This window comes from Chanodichthys erythropterus, chromosome 24 (assembly GCF_024489055.1).
Source record: "Chanodichthys erythropterus isolate Z2021 chromosome 24, ASM2448905v1, whole genome shotgun sequence".
Classification (NCBI taxonomy): Eukaryota; Metazoa; Chordata; class Actinopteri; order Cypriniformes; family Xenocyprididae; genus Chanodichthys; species Chanodichthys erythropterus.
This window is the reverse complement of record NC_090244.1, coordinates 18,375,624-18,389,937: the sequence shown is the minus strand read 5'-3', so window position 1 is coordinate 18,389,937 and position 14,314 is coordinate 18,375,624. Positions and strand designations below refer to the sequence as shown.

The 14,314-nt window shown below is 37.5% G+C and overlaps 1 protein-coding gene across 2 annotated transcripts in view; it reads left to right on the top strand.

Moving 5' to 3' along the window:
• Window positions 1-1,055: 1,055 nt before the first annotated feature.
• dapk2b (death-associated protein kinase 2b) overlaps window positions 1,056-14,314 on the top strand; it is a 43,671-nt gene continuing 30,412 nt past the window's right edge. Inside the window, exons 1-2 of one of the 2 annotated variants that reach the window (XM_067380692.1) lie at window positions 1,056-1,232; window positions 2,186-2,371. In XM_067380692.1, coding sequence (XP_067236793.1) covers window positions 2,295-2,371 — 77 coding nt within the window. In that variant the 5' untranslated portion in view covers window positions 1,056-1,232; window positions 2,186-2,294. The remainder of the gene's footprint in view (window positions 1,233-2,185; window positions 2,372-14,314) is intronic. The other variant, XM_067380693.1, reaches the window with a different exon arrangement.

Below are 14,314 nucleotides of genomic sequence, written 5' to 3'. Positions count from 1 at the left end.
GACATCACTGCATATGGTGTTTAATTTACCCTACCACAAACAATTCTATGATATATTAATTATTTTTTAAACATTTAAAACACACATATATACATATAGAATGCTGTATTAAACACATTTGTAAGGGAAAAAAAAAAAAAAAATCAGCTCCATTGCGGATTCCAAGTGATCAAGGGCTTAGGACGTTCCAGTTCAGCCCATTGCAAAGGTTCCGTCAGAAGTGGGCACTCGTGCAACGTAAGCAATGACGTACATCCGAGTCAACGAGACCGAGGGAAGTTAGCGAGGGAAGGGCATTTAAAAACCGAACTGGAACGCAGTCCTGGTGTCTCAAACAGATGCACCTCGGTTGTTTCTTATTATGTCCAGCAGATGGCGATAACAGTGCAAACATAATACAGCAAACACAAGCAATAAAGACAGCAGGCTAAATTATTGATTTAGTATCCTTGACTCCAAAATTCACAGCGTGCCCTAATAAATCATTCATAGTTGATACAAACTGATTCGCGAACCGGGTTTGACCGAATCACTGAAAAGGAACCGAACCAAATGAACTGGCCTACTCAAATCAGACATAATCATTGGGTTTTGGTTTTAATAAATAGTAAGATATGTAAATTGTTTCGAGTATATTATACGCTTCAGTAGTCATGAACGCTGAAGCGTATAATATACTCGAAACAATTTACATATCTTGCTATTTATTAAAACCCTATTTCGTATATTTGTTACTGTCATTTATTTCCAGTAAATATTATTTGTAACGTTTCTACTCCAGTCAAATTATTGGTTTACTCGAGCTACAGTCTTCATGTCTATCCAACACATGATGGCACAAGCTTAAAATTGAATATTTTGGAATAAGAGCACAAACATGCTGTGGAAAAAGCCAAAATATATCGAGTAATCTAAGTTTGAACGATTAAAATAGCCAAAAAACTGACTGAAAATAGCATTTTGATTAGAAAACTAACTATTCAAATCAATTTCTAAATGACGGTGTGCTTGAAACGGTTCAACTGATTCACTAGAAAGATTTGTCAATCTGACATCACCGCTGCGCTCAACAGGTGGCGCGTGAGCGAGCTCGAGATTGACAACATAAGCGCGCGCGCTCATCCAGTCTCCAGTTGAACAGCGCGACTCGCGCATAAAACGAGCTCAGACACGGGAATATGCTACAAATGTCAGCGGAATACAGTAATATAAGAGTCATTTCTTAAAAAGAGGTAAGACATCCCATTTTATTATTATATAGCCTTTTATATATGTTTTTACTAATTTACAATATCGAATAACTGAAGTAAACGCTTCTTGTAGTTCGTGTCTTGTAAAACTTGTGAACAGGAGGAGAAATTATTGTGTGAATGATTCTCATGGTCATTACCCAGCAAATAGTGAACGTTCTCAGAACTTTTCTAACGTTCTAACAAAGTTATGAACAAGCGTTCTGTTTACATTAATAGAACGTTTGTTCAGAGTTGTCTGTTCTTTAATAACTTTACACATCGTTTATGGAACGTTTTTTAAATTCTGTTTTTTTTTTTTTAAATGTCGCTAACTTTCTAAAAATGTCTGCAATAAACAAAAGGAAGGTTCCTTCAAAGTTTGCACAACCAAAAATGTTTTAAAACGTTTATAAAACTGGTTATTTTGAAAATTCAGGGCACATTATGTATATAATGTTTTCATAACTTAATGGGAAGGATAGAAAACGTTCTTAGTACATATGTTTGTTAACTGGGTATGCAGCTCATATAGTAACAACAGTAACAGTTTATGAGGTAAATATTTTCATAATATCATCAATGTATTCTACTTTTGTAACAATAAAACTGTAAGTACAGTCAGCCTGTCAGAACACTAATGCTGCACAGGGTGGTTGGCATTTAAACACCTAGACAGCAGTCTCAATTTCACCTGATAATTCTCATGACATTGAACCCTCATTTTCCTCTAAAGAAAGTAATTTGATCACTTTTAATGATCCGCTTTGACATTTCATTCTTCAGTAAGCTAAACTTGAAGTGCCAAGGTTTTTTTTTTTTTTTTTACATGATCACATTGCATTATACATCCTAATAAGGAAAATGCAATACATTTTCGTACACCTTCTTGCAAGTGAAGGAATGCAGTGCAGCATGCTGGAACATGTGCTTATGTGAGTGTCTGTGACTTTCAGAGTTGCACCCTACAATTCAACAGAACTTCCCTGAGCTTGTGTGATTCTCGAGGGACACTTTAAGACAGATTTGGCCTGCTGTCCCTTGTTTACCGAGACATCATCATCAATGAGGACATTAGGAATGGCTGTGTTCAAACAACAAAAAGTGGAGGATTTCTATGATATTGGTGATGAACTTGGAAGGTGAGTGATATGAATGGTTGCCTGAGGATGTCTTATAATTGCTTCCTGCTTTTGTTTGTTGTTGACAAGCTGCATGAAGGATATTTACAGGACAGGTTAAAATCTGGTGAGCTAGAAGAAAGGTTTTCCCTTATAACTTGGCAAGTCACTAGACATTAACAAAATGCATCCAAAGTATTCTATAATCATTTATGTACCCTTATGTTGATTGTAATTTACTTTTTCTTCTGTTTTAAATTTACTTTTTCAATAGCGCAAACAACTCCAGGCCTAAACCTACCAAGCCAAAAATTAAATAAAACCGAACTAGTCTTCAGAGGGTACCGATTGAGAGGTGAGCCTCCCCCCGGTTTACCTCCAAAAATAACAAACTAAAATAACAAAGGAAAAACAATAAATCAGTAAACCGTAGTAAGGGCTGGCGTTAGACACGGTCCTCATGGTTTACGCTACCTATCCGGAGTTTGTTTTGCACCATTATAATAATTTGCTCAACAAAATAAATAAATAAAAATCCCGGACGAGCCCCCAGTTTATGTTACGCACCCCTACTTTAAAGGCAGAAAAGGGGAACCGCAACACAAAGAAGGACACGTGAAACCCAGTACATCGTTAAATATTTATTCAACAAGCAACAAGAAATCGGGAACACGTAGCCTATCATACGGAAAAACAACCCAAATAAATGCCCAATACACAACAATAAACCCAAATTAATAATAATAAATAAATAAATATATACCTGACTTAACCAAGACAAACAAATCAACTTAAATAAAGACAAAATAAAGAAACAAGGGAAAAAGCTTGTTTGCTGGTGTGTCTCCTCGCTTCAGTCTCCTTCAGCACACGCAACTAGAAGCAGGTGCACAAGGGCGGACCTACAATCAAAACTCTCAGGAAGAAACAGAGTAATGACGTCACACACAAGGCACAGGCCGTAACAGGAACACAAAAGAAGATATTTTGAAGAATGTTCCAACTGTTTTTGTTCATATAATGAAAGTCAGTGGCAGGGTTGCCAGGTTTTCACAACAAAACCCGCCCAATTGCTACTCAAAATTAGCCCAAAAGTAGCCCAATCGTGTTTCAGGGAGGTCCCCCCTGGTAAAAATCACATTCTGGGGGGTAAAATCTGCGTTATTGGCGGGGTTCTCCTGGTAAAATAAGCATTTCAGAGGATAAATATCATGTTATTTGTAGTCGCTTAAACCCGCGGACATGAAAAACAACCTGCAACAACAGTGTTAAAGTAGCCCAATTCCATGGTAAAACCGCATTTTTCGGAGAGTGGGGTCCAGTATTGCTTTGGGCCCTTTTCTTAAATAGACAAACAAACACAAAGACATTTTTCAGATTTTTAACATATTGTTGTCAATAATCTTAAAGTCGCCATGAAACAGAAGTTACAATCTTTTCTTCCCTATTGTGATATCTGAGTGAAACACTTCTTGAACAACAACAACAACAAAAAAAAGTAGGGTGGGACTTGATTGGATCATTGTCATTTGCTATTGCTGTGATGTCATGTGAGTGACAGGTGCTCCGCCCTTGTACCAGTACACATATCATCAGATAAGAGATGTGGTTGCAAGAGGGGGGAAGTTATTTTGATTAAAGATTATGAGGGCGCATGAATTTTAAAACAGTAATGATGTGCTACAATAAATACTACAATACTCCATTAAAAAGGCTTTATCCATTTTGATTTCATGGCGACTTTAACTGTTTTCTGTTTGGGTTTTGTGGACATTCATTGAATGCACATACAAAACACAAAAACATTTATAATTTCTGGAAGAACTATCATATTACATTTATTAATCTTAAAAATGACATATTCATTGGAAAAATATTGTCCTACAGTCTACTGAACAAAAACGTGAGCCCCCCACCCTCCTTTCCCTTGGCACCAGTTCTTCAATTCTTGAGTCATGTTTTGTACTTTCTTACAAAGCACACTCCCCTTAAAAGCTGCCCCAACAGGCAAGCGGCAAGCCTAATACTTATTAATGCAAAAAAACCTGTTATAGTAACAGCATTTCTACCATTTCAGCAGAAGGAAGTTGCAAATCCATCTGGACAGGAAGTTCTAAACAACGTGAACATTCAGGAAAGGTGTAGTCTCACACCCAGTTGACTGCCGTGTCTCGCCCCTGGCCGTAGGTTACAGGTGAAAGTCACCCTTTGGCACTTATCTGTCAATAGTTTCCCTTATCAAAACTTGTGCAAGAAAGGCCATAAAACTGTTCTCCGGGCGTCCTCCTGTAATTCGGAAAGGTTGTTCCCTTTTGTCACAGAGTCCTCCTAGTTGAGGTACTAAGGGCAGAAAGACAGATGTTGGTTATTGTGTGCAATATGTAACAGCTCAGCCATCTGTCTGGATGGCTTTGTGTCCACTCAATGGCACAGTTTCTATGACACACCCTGGATTAGATGAGATACCTGACCTCCCTTGCAGGACTGTAACTGAGAACGGGACTGATAGTGCAGTACGTTTACAGGGAGGGAGTTACTTTATATTAATGAAGGGCCAGTTTTGTGTTTTCAAACCTTTAATGCAGCTAGATTTTTAGGCTTAATTTTCTGAAAAACTCACATTTGATATTGAAGAGTTAGTAATTACTCAGCCTCATGTTATTCCAAACCTGTAAGACCTTCGTTCATCACACGAATTAAGATATTTTTGATGAAATCTTAGAGATTTCTGTCCCTCCATAGACAGCTATTGATGCTTCAAAAAGTTCAAAAAGAGATTGTAAAACTAATCCATATTAATTGAGACTCAATCGCTTTATATGACGGACAGATTGAATTCAGGCTTTTATTCACATATAAACATTGATCAGCGAATATAAACAGAAGCTCAACCGAACCTGCGAAACAGGAGAATGAACCTCATTGGTTCTCGCACTTGTCAATCAAACATGCTTGAGCTTCCGTTTACCATATCTGATGTGTGAGTTGATCAATGTTTATATGTGAATAATAGCCTAAATTAAATCTGTTCATCATACAAAGTGATCGCCTCTTCAGAAAATTTAAACTAAACCACTCAATTCATATGACTTCAAACTTTTTGAAGCGTCAAAGTGGTAGTTGTGTAGCTGTCAATGGAGGGACAGAAATCTCTCAGATTTCATCAAAAAGCTCTTGATTTGTGTTCTGAAGATGAACAGGGTGTGGAACGACATGAGGGTGAGTAATTAATGACAGAAATTTCATTTTTGGGTGAACTAACCCTTTAACAGTTTGAAGTTTGCATGTTGCTAACAGCATAATAGCATAAGCCTACATATTGGAATGCTTTACTGGCCTAAAGGCACATTCACTCCATGAACGATAACTATAAAAATAACTGTAACTATATTTGCATCCAGACCAACAGACGATAGTGTTCTGTTTATTATAAGCTTGTTGTGGTTTTGTCCTCTGCTGCTTTAAATGCTCAAGCAGGATGGATTCTGATTGGCTGTCAGTGTTCTTATGGTTCTGGAAGTGAAAGTGATTCCAACAAAATTGTACTTCTGTGTCATTAGTGATATTGTTGTGGAGTGGACTTCCCTATTCTCATAGAATTAGAATGACTATTAAAACGTTATAGTCATCGTCCTTGGTGTTAAAAGACCTTAAATCGAAAGAACCCATCTCCAATTCTCTATGATATTCTGATTTCCAGAAATGGCTTGGTTCCTTATTTCAGTGTAAGTCTATGGGATCCCCCCCCCGCCTGTTTTATCATGCCCCAGGCCAAATTCACATGTTCTTTACTAAGAATGCATTGCAGTGAGCTCAGTGGGGTGGAAAAAATGAGTAGAAGAAGTGTTAAAATATTGTAGTTTTTATTGAGTATTTTTAGTATTAAGTATTTTTGTAGTACTATACCCTATATTCGTGTGTGCTATGCTATGTATTTTATGCTTATTAGAGTATCGAGGTATGCATCTGACGTCACCGTCGGCCAAAGTGACTGTGGTTACGCCCGCTGAGTTGCAAAAAGAAGGCAGTGGCAGCATTGGTTTTCAGCGTGAATGCCAAAATTTGCAATTCACAGAAATAACTGGACTCCAGGCAGAGAAACATAAATTCGCAGTTATCATTTTGTGTCATAATGTTGAATTTTGGGGAAAATCATACCCTGTATATTGTATTGTTATATATTGTGTTGACAACTCATAAATTAAATATTTACCATCTTATATTCTGCATAATTGGATGTTTTTCGATAAAGTCTGACAAAATCTATACAAGTTTTAGGACTGGATGATATACAGTATATAACATTGATATAAGTGACCACCCGGATTTAATAATAATAAAAAACAAAGATATGACATCCAAAGTATGTAAGGTAGCACAACTAGATCTCTTTTATTGAATCCAAAAGGTTTTAATTATATTTTGCTACATATAAAGGTATTTCAAAGATTTTGAAGTGTCAAAAAGTAATTTGGTTTAACCATCCAAAGGCTAATACAGCCATTTAATTTGTTATTAAAATATCTTAAAATATAATAAATGTATATATTTTTTATTCTGGCATGATTTTATGTCATCATTTATCAACATAGTGCAAAATGGTATTAAAATTATGTGTAGAAGTTGCTTTGTTATGAGAAAGAATATTCGGAAAAATGAATTTCATTGATGTCATTCGGAGTAACCAATATAAAGGGACCATTTTGAATCAAGTCATGTGGTCAATATCATGTGGCAGGATGTGACATCATTTAGACGCATGCAATGGACCACATTCAAAAACTTGTACTAAATATAAAATGTTTGATTGTCCTTGTCTGGCTAGATATCAGCCTGTTAGCATTGTTTGAAAATATCGTCATTCGGTAAAACCAAAAGTGTCATTCGGTAAAACCGAAATTTTGGTTAAACTGAATGACTTCTTTTGGTTACACATTTTGTCCATCTTGTAAAAAAGACAAAAGCATTGTTAACTAATTATAAAAAACACATAATCTCATTGTTAACACTTAATAAAACATCAAAATTAATTGTCTCCATTCTGTTTTTTTTTTTACACTTTTAAAAACCTTATTCGCATTGACAGGCAAATTTACTTTATGTATTTCCCCGGCGTCGAAATCAGTCACATCTAAAAGTCAGGAAATACGATTCATGGCTGCATGTCAATATCCATGGATCTTTGATAAGTTGTAAAGAACACTATATCGAGTCCAACCTTTAGTTTAAACTGATAATCGTTTGTTTTACTCGCGTTTTCACAGTTTCCCTTAATAAATCCAGTCATGTGACAGGCTCTTTTGCCTCTCAGTTCTGCTGAGGGGGCTTGTTCCAATGGGAAAATGACGTCAATGCATACCTCATTGTGTTGTTAGCTTAGCAACATGCTAACTCTAATAATATCAAATGCTAACTGAGATCGCCTGTATGGAGCACTTTTTGGGTGTTGAGTTGATGCTTCAAATTAGTCACTTATCTGGTTCTGTGATCGTTAGGATGCTGTATTAGAAGGCAGTTTCCTATGTAGGCCACAGACACTTGTCAGCTCAGTAATGAGCTTTAATGTTAGGTTTAACCTTTACTTAGTAATACCCTATATATGAGCCGATAGTGATTTTTACAGCAGAGAAGATACAATAAACCTCATTTTGTAGTGATGACTAAAACAAAACGTACAAAAGCTAAAGGTTGTTAGATTGTTAGCAATGTGTGTTAATAGCAATCAGGTCCTCAAGATACTGTTTACTGCCTAGAAATTGTTGGTTCTCTTTGCAATGTTTTGGTTTCTTGTTTCGGAATGATACCTCAATCCCCACAGACATGTCATGGAGGGTCAGCCTCGTTTAAAGGGTGGAAATACTACTCACGCACACAGACACGTATCTTGCGTGTGAAAGAGGAAATAGCTCATTTGTGGTTTCACAGAGCTGTGTGTGATGATCTGTAACACATTAGCAGCTGCAAACATGCCTGTTAGAAGAGGACAGCGAGAGAGATACTGAAGGGAAACATAAAGACACTTAAACGCAAAGAGTTGTTCACACTCACAAACTCCCACCAGCCGTCGTGTTCCGTGTAGGTTGGAGGAGACTGGCTGTCACAGCACCGCATGAATCACCTGCTTTAAAGGTTGACAGTGTGGGACAAATGAGACCCTTTTACCTTTAGACCCTTTTTGGGGGCTTGTTGCTGATAGGGGCTTTACTCCTATCATTTATGAGTAAAGCCCCTATCAGCAACAAGCCCCCACCTGCAAGGAACAAAATGGTTTTGTAAAAGGGTCTCATTTGTCCCACATTGTTATTTATGAGTAAAGCCCCGTTATGGGCTGATGACAGTGAACAAGTTGTCTCAGTCATTGTGCATGTTTGTTATAGAAAATTTAATTTAAAGAGATTACGGTGATGTAAATCTAACATTTTTGTAGCATAGTTTGCATTACTAACCACCTTTGCTTATAAGGTATGGCTGTATTGAGAATATACAATACAATACGACACGGCCTAAAAGGGTTGGTTCACTCAAAATGAAAATTCTGTCATCATTTCACCCTCATGTCGTGCCAAACCCCATCTTTCGAAACACAAATGACGATATTTTAAATGAAATCGGAGAGATTTCACCCAAAAACTATAACACGTCACAATATTCATAAAGGGATCCTAAAATAAATCCATATGAAACGAGTGGTCTTCTTGAGAGACACACAATCACTTTATATGATGAACAGATTTAATTTAGCCTTTTATTCACATATAAACATTGATTAACACTCAAATATTCGAATACTTCCCTACTATATAGTATGTGAAAAACAGTACACCAACAGAGTAATATGTCCGAATATATACACAGCAAAATCTCCAGTTAAATCAACTCTGCTCAGAGTACATATGGTCCCTTTCTAAATAGTGTTAAAGTAACACTAAAGCAGAGTTAAAGTTAATGAGATAATTAAACAATCAATTAAGTGATGATTGTGCATTAGTGATGAACACCTGCTGTTAACAAGCAGAATCACTGAAGAAAAGAGAAACACAAGAACTACAACTGACTTCAGTCACAGCCTTATTAATTTCTTAATTATCTCATTAACTTTAACTCTGCTTCAGTGTTATTTTAACACTATTTAGAGAGGGACCATATGTACTCTAAGCAGAGGTGATTTAACTCTGGGGATTTTACTGTGTAGTATTTGAAAAAAAGTAGGCAAAATGTACCTGAAGGACCTTCTACTTCCACTGAGATTCTGAAGTGTACATTCAATGTCCCATGAGGCAACTGGAGAGGATTTATGAATGGCAGTTTAGCGACGCAACTGACGCTGGTAGGTCACATGACAGTAACAACATGACGGATGTAGTACGTCCAAATTCATTCATACTACCCATGTTCAGAAAATACTTTTTTAACGGTCACAAAGAAAGTCTAAATTCAAATGTAGTGCCTACTCAAGATTGTACTTCTATCGCGCACAGTCTCACTTTGATCTTTTGAATCTTTTTTTTTTTTTTTGCTCAGATCTGGCTCAGATCTGTTTTTCTCATGACAGTGTGAACAGCACAAATCACATGGAATCAGATCTTTTCAAATCCGATTTGTGTCACTTCCAAATGTGGTCCTGACTCTGATACAGGAGATGTTTTGTAATGCGATCTCAGTCTGAACAGTCAAATCGGAATTCATGCGACATTTAAAGCTGCAGTCCGCAACTTTTTTGTGTAAAAAATTTACAAAAATTATATAATGAGAATATACAACATGAATCCATTTTCCAAACCTTGTTTTTGTCTTATCCTGAATCATTATAGTACACTTATAATAAGTGTTTATATTTGGACTATTTCAGACCGGACTGGTAGGATCCGCCGCAGAGTATCACAGTTACTGCTTGACTCGCCATAGACATACACAGAGAAAAGTAGCTCCGGCTACAATGTTCTTCCGCAAGATGCATGCAGTTCTGTTTATTAACCGCTAGAGGGCCAAAAATCACGGACAGCAGCTTTAAGTCACTCTAGATCAACATTCGTCACAATTCTGCGCTCATGGGAGTCACATTTTACGAAGTTATCAAGACAGTTACAAAAGGTAGTCAGTGGAAGGACAGAGATGTGTCACAACTCATAAATATTACAGTGTCAGCTCTGCAGGCAAAACATGAGGGCTCATATCATAAATGTTTAAAATCTCCTTTTTCACATACTCATCGCTGGCTTCCATGGCAGATCACACTATAAATAAATGTGTAATCGCTTACTTTAATGTCCTCCATGTTTACTTCTGTATGACAGCGTGCTGCTTGACATCTTTTTATTGTTCTTTTGTGCATGCGGGTCAGTCCAGGACCATGATCTGTTCACACTGGAATCTGATATTGACCTTATTTAAAGCAACGATGTGAACAGCTATACAAAAAAAATAAATAAAAATCTGATCTGAGCAGTAAATCGGAATTGAGCACTGAAGGCCTTTGCACACTGAGTCCGAAATTTTCGCATGCGTTTTTCCGTATTCGTAATTCTAAAAAATCGTCACGCACAAAGACCTTGCACACGAGTCCGATGCGTATTAATGAATGCGTTGCAAAAAAAATCGCAAAACAATACAAAATGAAGTCTTCAAGCAGTGAGCACGATTTAGTTGTCCTCTCTCTCCTTAAAAAGAGGAAATATTGGGTCCATCCAATTTTGAGATTGCATAGAGAGAAAGGGGAATTCGCCTCATCAAGGAGCTGTGTGATTATCCTGAGTGTTTCAAAGTTTACTTCAGGATGTAAGTCGCTCAGTTTGATGCTTTTCTACTGGCACAATCTGTCTTTATATTCGGTCTCTTTGTATTCCTCACGTTGTTTGTCATTCAGTGCTGCTGTTTTGTGCTGTAGACGACATGGATCAACTTGTCAGATGGCATTCTGGATTTTTGCGTTCGCGTACGGTGGCTCTGAATTGTCAAAACGTCTCTCAAAATGCGTGCCACGGATGCGAAAAACGCAGAAAATCGAACCTGATCTGAATATTTTTTTGATGGACGAAAGTTTCGGAGGCAGTGTGCAAACGTGATTGACATAACGTGAGGTCGAATTTATTTTTTAACGTGCGAAAATTTCGCATGCGAATTTCGGACTCAGTGTGCAAAGGCATTAAGGCTTGTAGTGTGAATGTAACCTAAAGGTCTGTAATTCCAAATCCGATTTTTGCGCATATCCGATTGAAATCAGATCAGATTTAGCGAGTGTGAACGGCACATGAAATACGTTTTTTTTCAAGCTACATTCATATGTGGTTTGAAATCCTATTCAAATCGCATTTCTGGAAGTCAGTTTCAGTCTGACTGCTTTGATTGCATTTCAAGTGGTTTATGTGACTTTCTCACAGCACGTAAAACTAAACGTCAGACATTGTTATAGGAAACATGCTGAAAGTCACTACAGAAACAAGGTTGTGTTGTTGCAAAGTGCCGGACAGCTAAAATTACAATATATCAGAAAGATATTTTGAGGCCGACGAAGACAACAGCAGTAGTCCAGTGCAGCGGCTACATAATATCATGTTGTAAATAAGACAACATCTGTATTGCAAACCCCTACATGTTGCGGTTGTTGTTGTTGTTTTTTATGTATACCAAGCAACGCAACATCAGTGCCATAGAAACCAATGCAGATAATCCGGAAAAACAAAAGAGCGGCATGGGACACACAAATTGGATCTGAATAGTCAATCGGATACACAAACAATCAGATTTGGACAGTGTGAATGTAGCCTTAGGTTTGGATTTATATAATCCAGTCAGTATATATAGTATGTTGTAGTGGCGCAGATACCAGTTCCAGCTAGTTTGATAGTCGACAGGTAAGATGGAGGAAGAGCTCTTATGTAACCAACATACATAGTGATCCTGTTACATTGCTTAACTGTTCTTTTGAGTCAGCAGGCTTTGGCAAATCTGTCTCTTTCATAAGCAAACCTATATTTGGTTAAAGCATTCAGTTTATACATCCGGCATGTGCTGCTGAGCTCAGTATAGACGGATGATGCTGGATGGCCCTCCATGAACAGCATTTAACAATTTTAAATTTAGCCAGACTTGTTTCACAAGAAAAAAAAAAAAATACTCATACCCTCTTTTTCATGCCACAAAAAAAGACAACTCATGCCATCTTCCCCTTCACTGTCTTGAGGTTAAGTAATAGGAGGAAGTGATGAAAGCCATTGAAGAAAGACGAATTGGTGCAGTTTTTAGAGTTGATCTGTTTGGTAATGTCCTGTATGTTTTGACAAGTTTCTGCTGCAAGAGATCATGCAAATCATCCCCATAGCAACAGACTATATTCCCAGCTTTTGGTTTGTGAGGGTTTTTTCCCCATAACCACATATCATGTTTCTGTGTACGTATCTGTGAGTCATCGTATACTCAATATACAGGGCTGTCGTCATTAGGACAACCGGGTGACAAGAGGGACTCACTAATGTCAATAATGTCCCAACTCATAAATCTGTTGTTCCAGGCCCCCATTAATTTAATTATTATTTTAATGGAGAATATTCTCAAACTTTTCTGCCCTGTCAGAGTGAAAGTATATTTATGAGTCATAGAGTGAACACTGCAATGACTAATACTATAAGTAATCATGCCGCACACTTGATAATACACTAGTCAAGACATTTTTGACTCATATTTCAGCAAGTCATGTAAGGAGGCAGCTGCCTTTAGACTTTATTCAGAGTGGACGTCATATAAAATTTGACATATACAGAAACAAGGCGGTAATTGACAGAAGTACACTCCATTCAATAAGTCAGATACCTGAGGGGTGATTGTTCATTATAGAAAACTTAAATTACAGTAAAAACCTTTCATTTGCATCAAATATTGTCTACTAGTCAATTTCCATTTTAAAGCTCTGTTGAAGAATCAATTTTTTTCTACGCTCAAGGCCAGACATGTATGTGTCTGACTACTGAAGTCAATGACAGGTGCTATGGATCCCTACATTGAGCCGACATACAGTCCTGATCGGGGGTATCTGGGTAAAGTTGGCTATTTTAAGCAAGCTAAAACACAGGCTGTCGCAGTCAACACAAAGCTCCTAGAGCAATTATAGTGAATCTTTGTGTATGTCAACAAAAAATTAGTAAAGGAGTTGGAGGAAAGGGGATCTGTCGTAACATCAACGCACATTCCTTGCATTCTTCCCCCACTGCTGTTTTTCCTCATGTAGCACAAACAAGATGTTTGATGAAGAATCTGTTAATGTTTTCTCCACAAAAAAAATCATCTGCCCAGAGTGTTGAAAAGGAAGTATTTGGCAGCTGTGAAGTGAAGGAGTTGAAAAGCTGTTATGATAGATTGTGTGGGAGGGTTGACAGTCTGTGTTCAGTTAGAGAGAAACTCGCTGCCAGGATTTAAAAGAAATGACATCCATAATGCAATAATATTTTATTGTTTTTACATGAAATGAGTTCTTCCGGTCCTGTATGCTGATTGTTCGATGAAATATGCACTTGTTCCCTTGTGATGGAATAAAAACACACACTCTGTTGTTTTAAAGACCGATAATGAATGCATTAACATCTGTTCCATCCTTTTGTCAAAGCAGAGGACACAGTTTTTCATATATACACACATGGATACAATGAAACTCAGTGTTATAATGTCCCCTCAGGCCATCATACTGGACCTGTATTTGAATATTGTACTGGCGCCGTTTGGTCAAGCGCACAGCCAGTGAGGCCCTGCGGCTAATAACCAGCAGCTGTTGGGAGTGGAAAGTCCACTGAGACCTCCAGTTGTCAAAAACACAAGCGGGCTTAGAGCAGAAACTAATGGCACGCCTGCTATGGGATGCCTCTCTCCTCCCTCAGCTTTTCTGCAAATTGCACCTCCGACAAAGCATTTAACACCACTGTCAAACAAACCAAGACAAATTTTTGAATGTCAGGATCAGTTTGCGAAGTGTTTGTT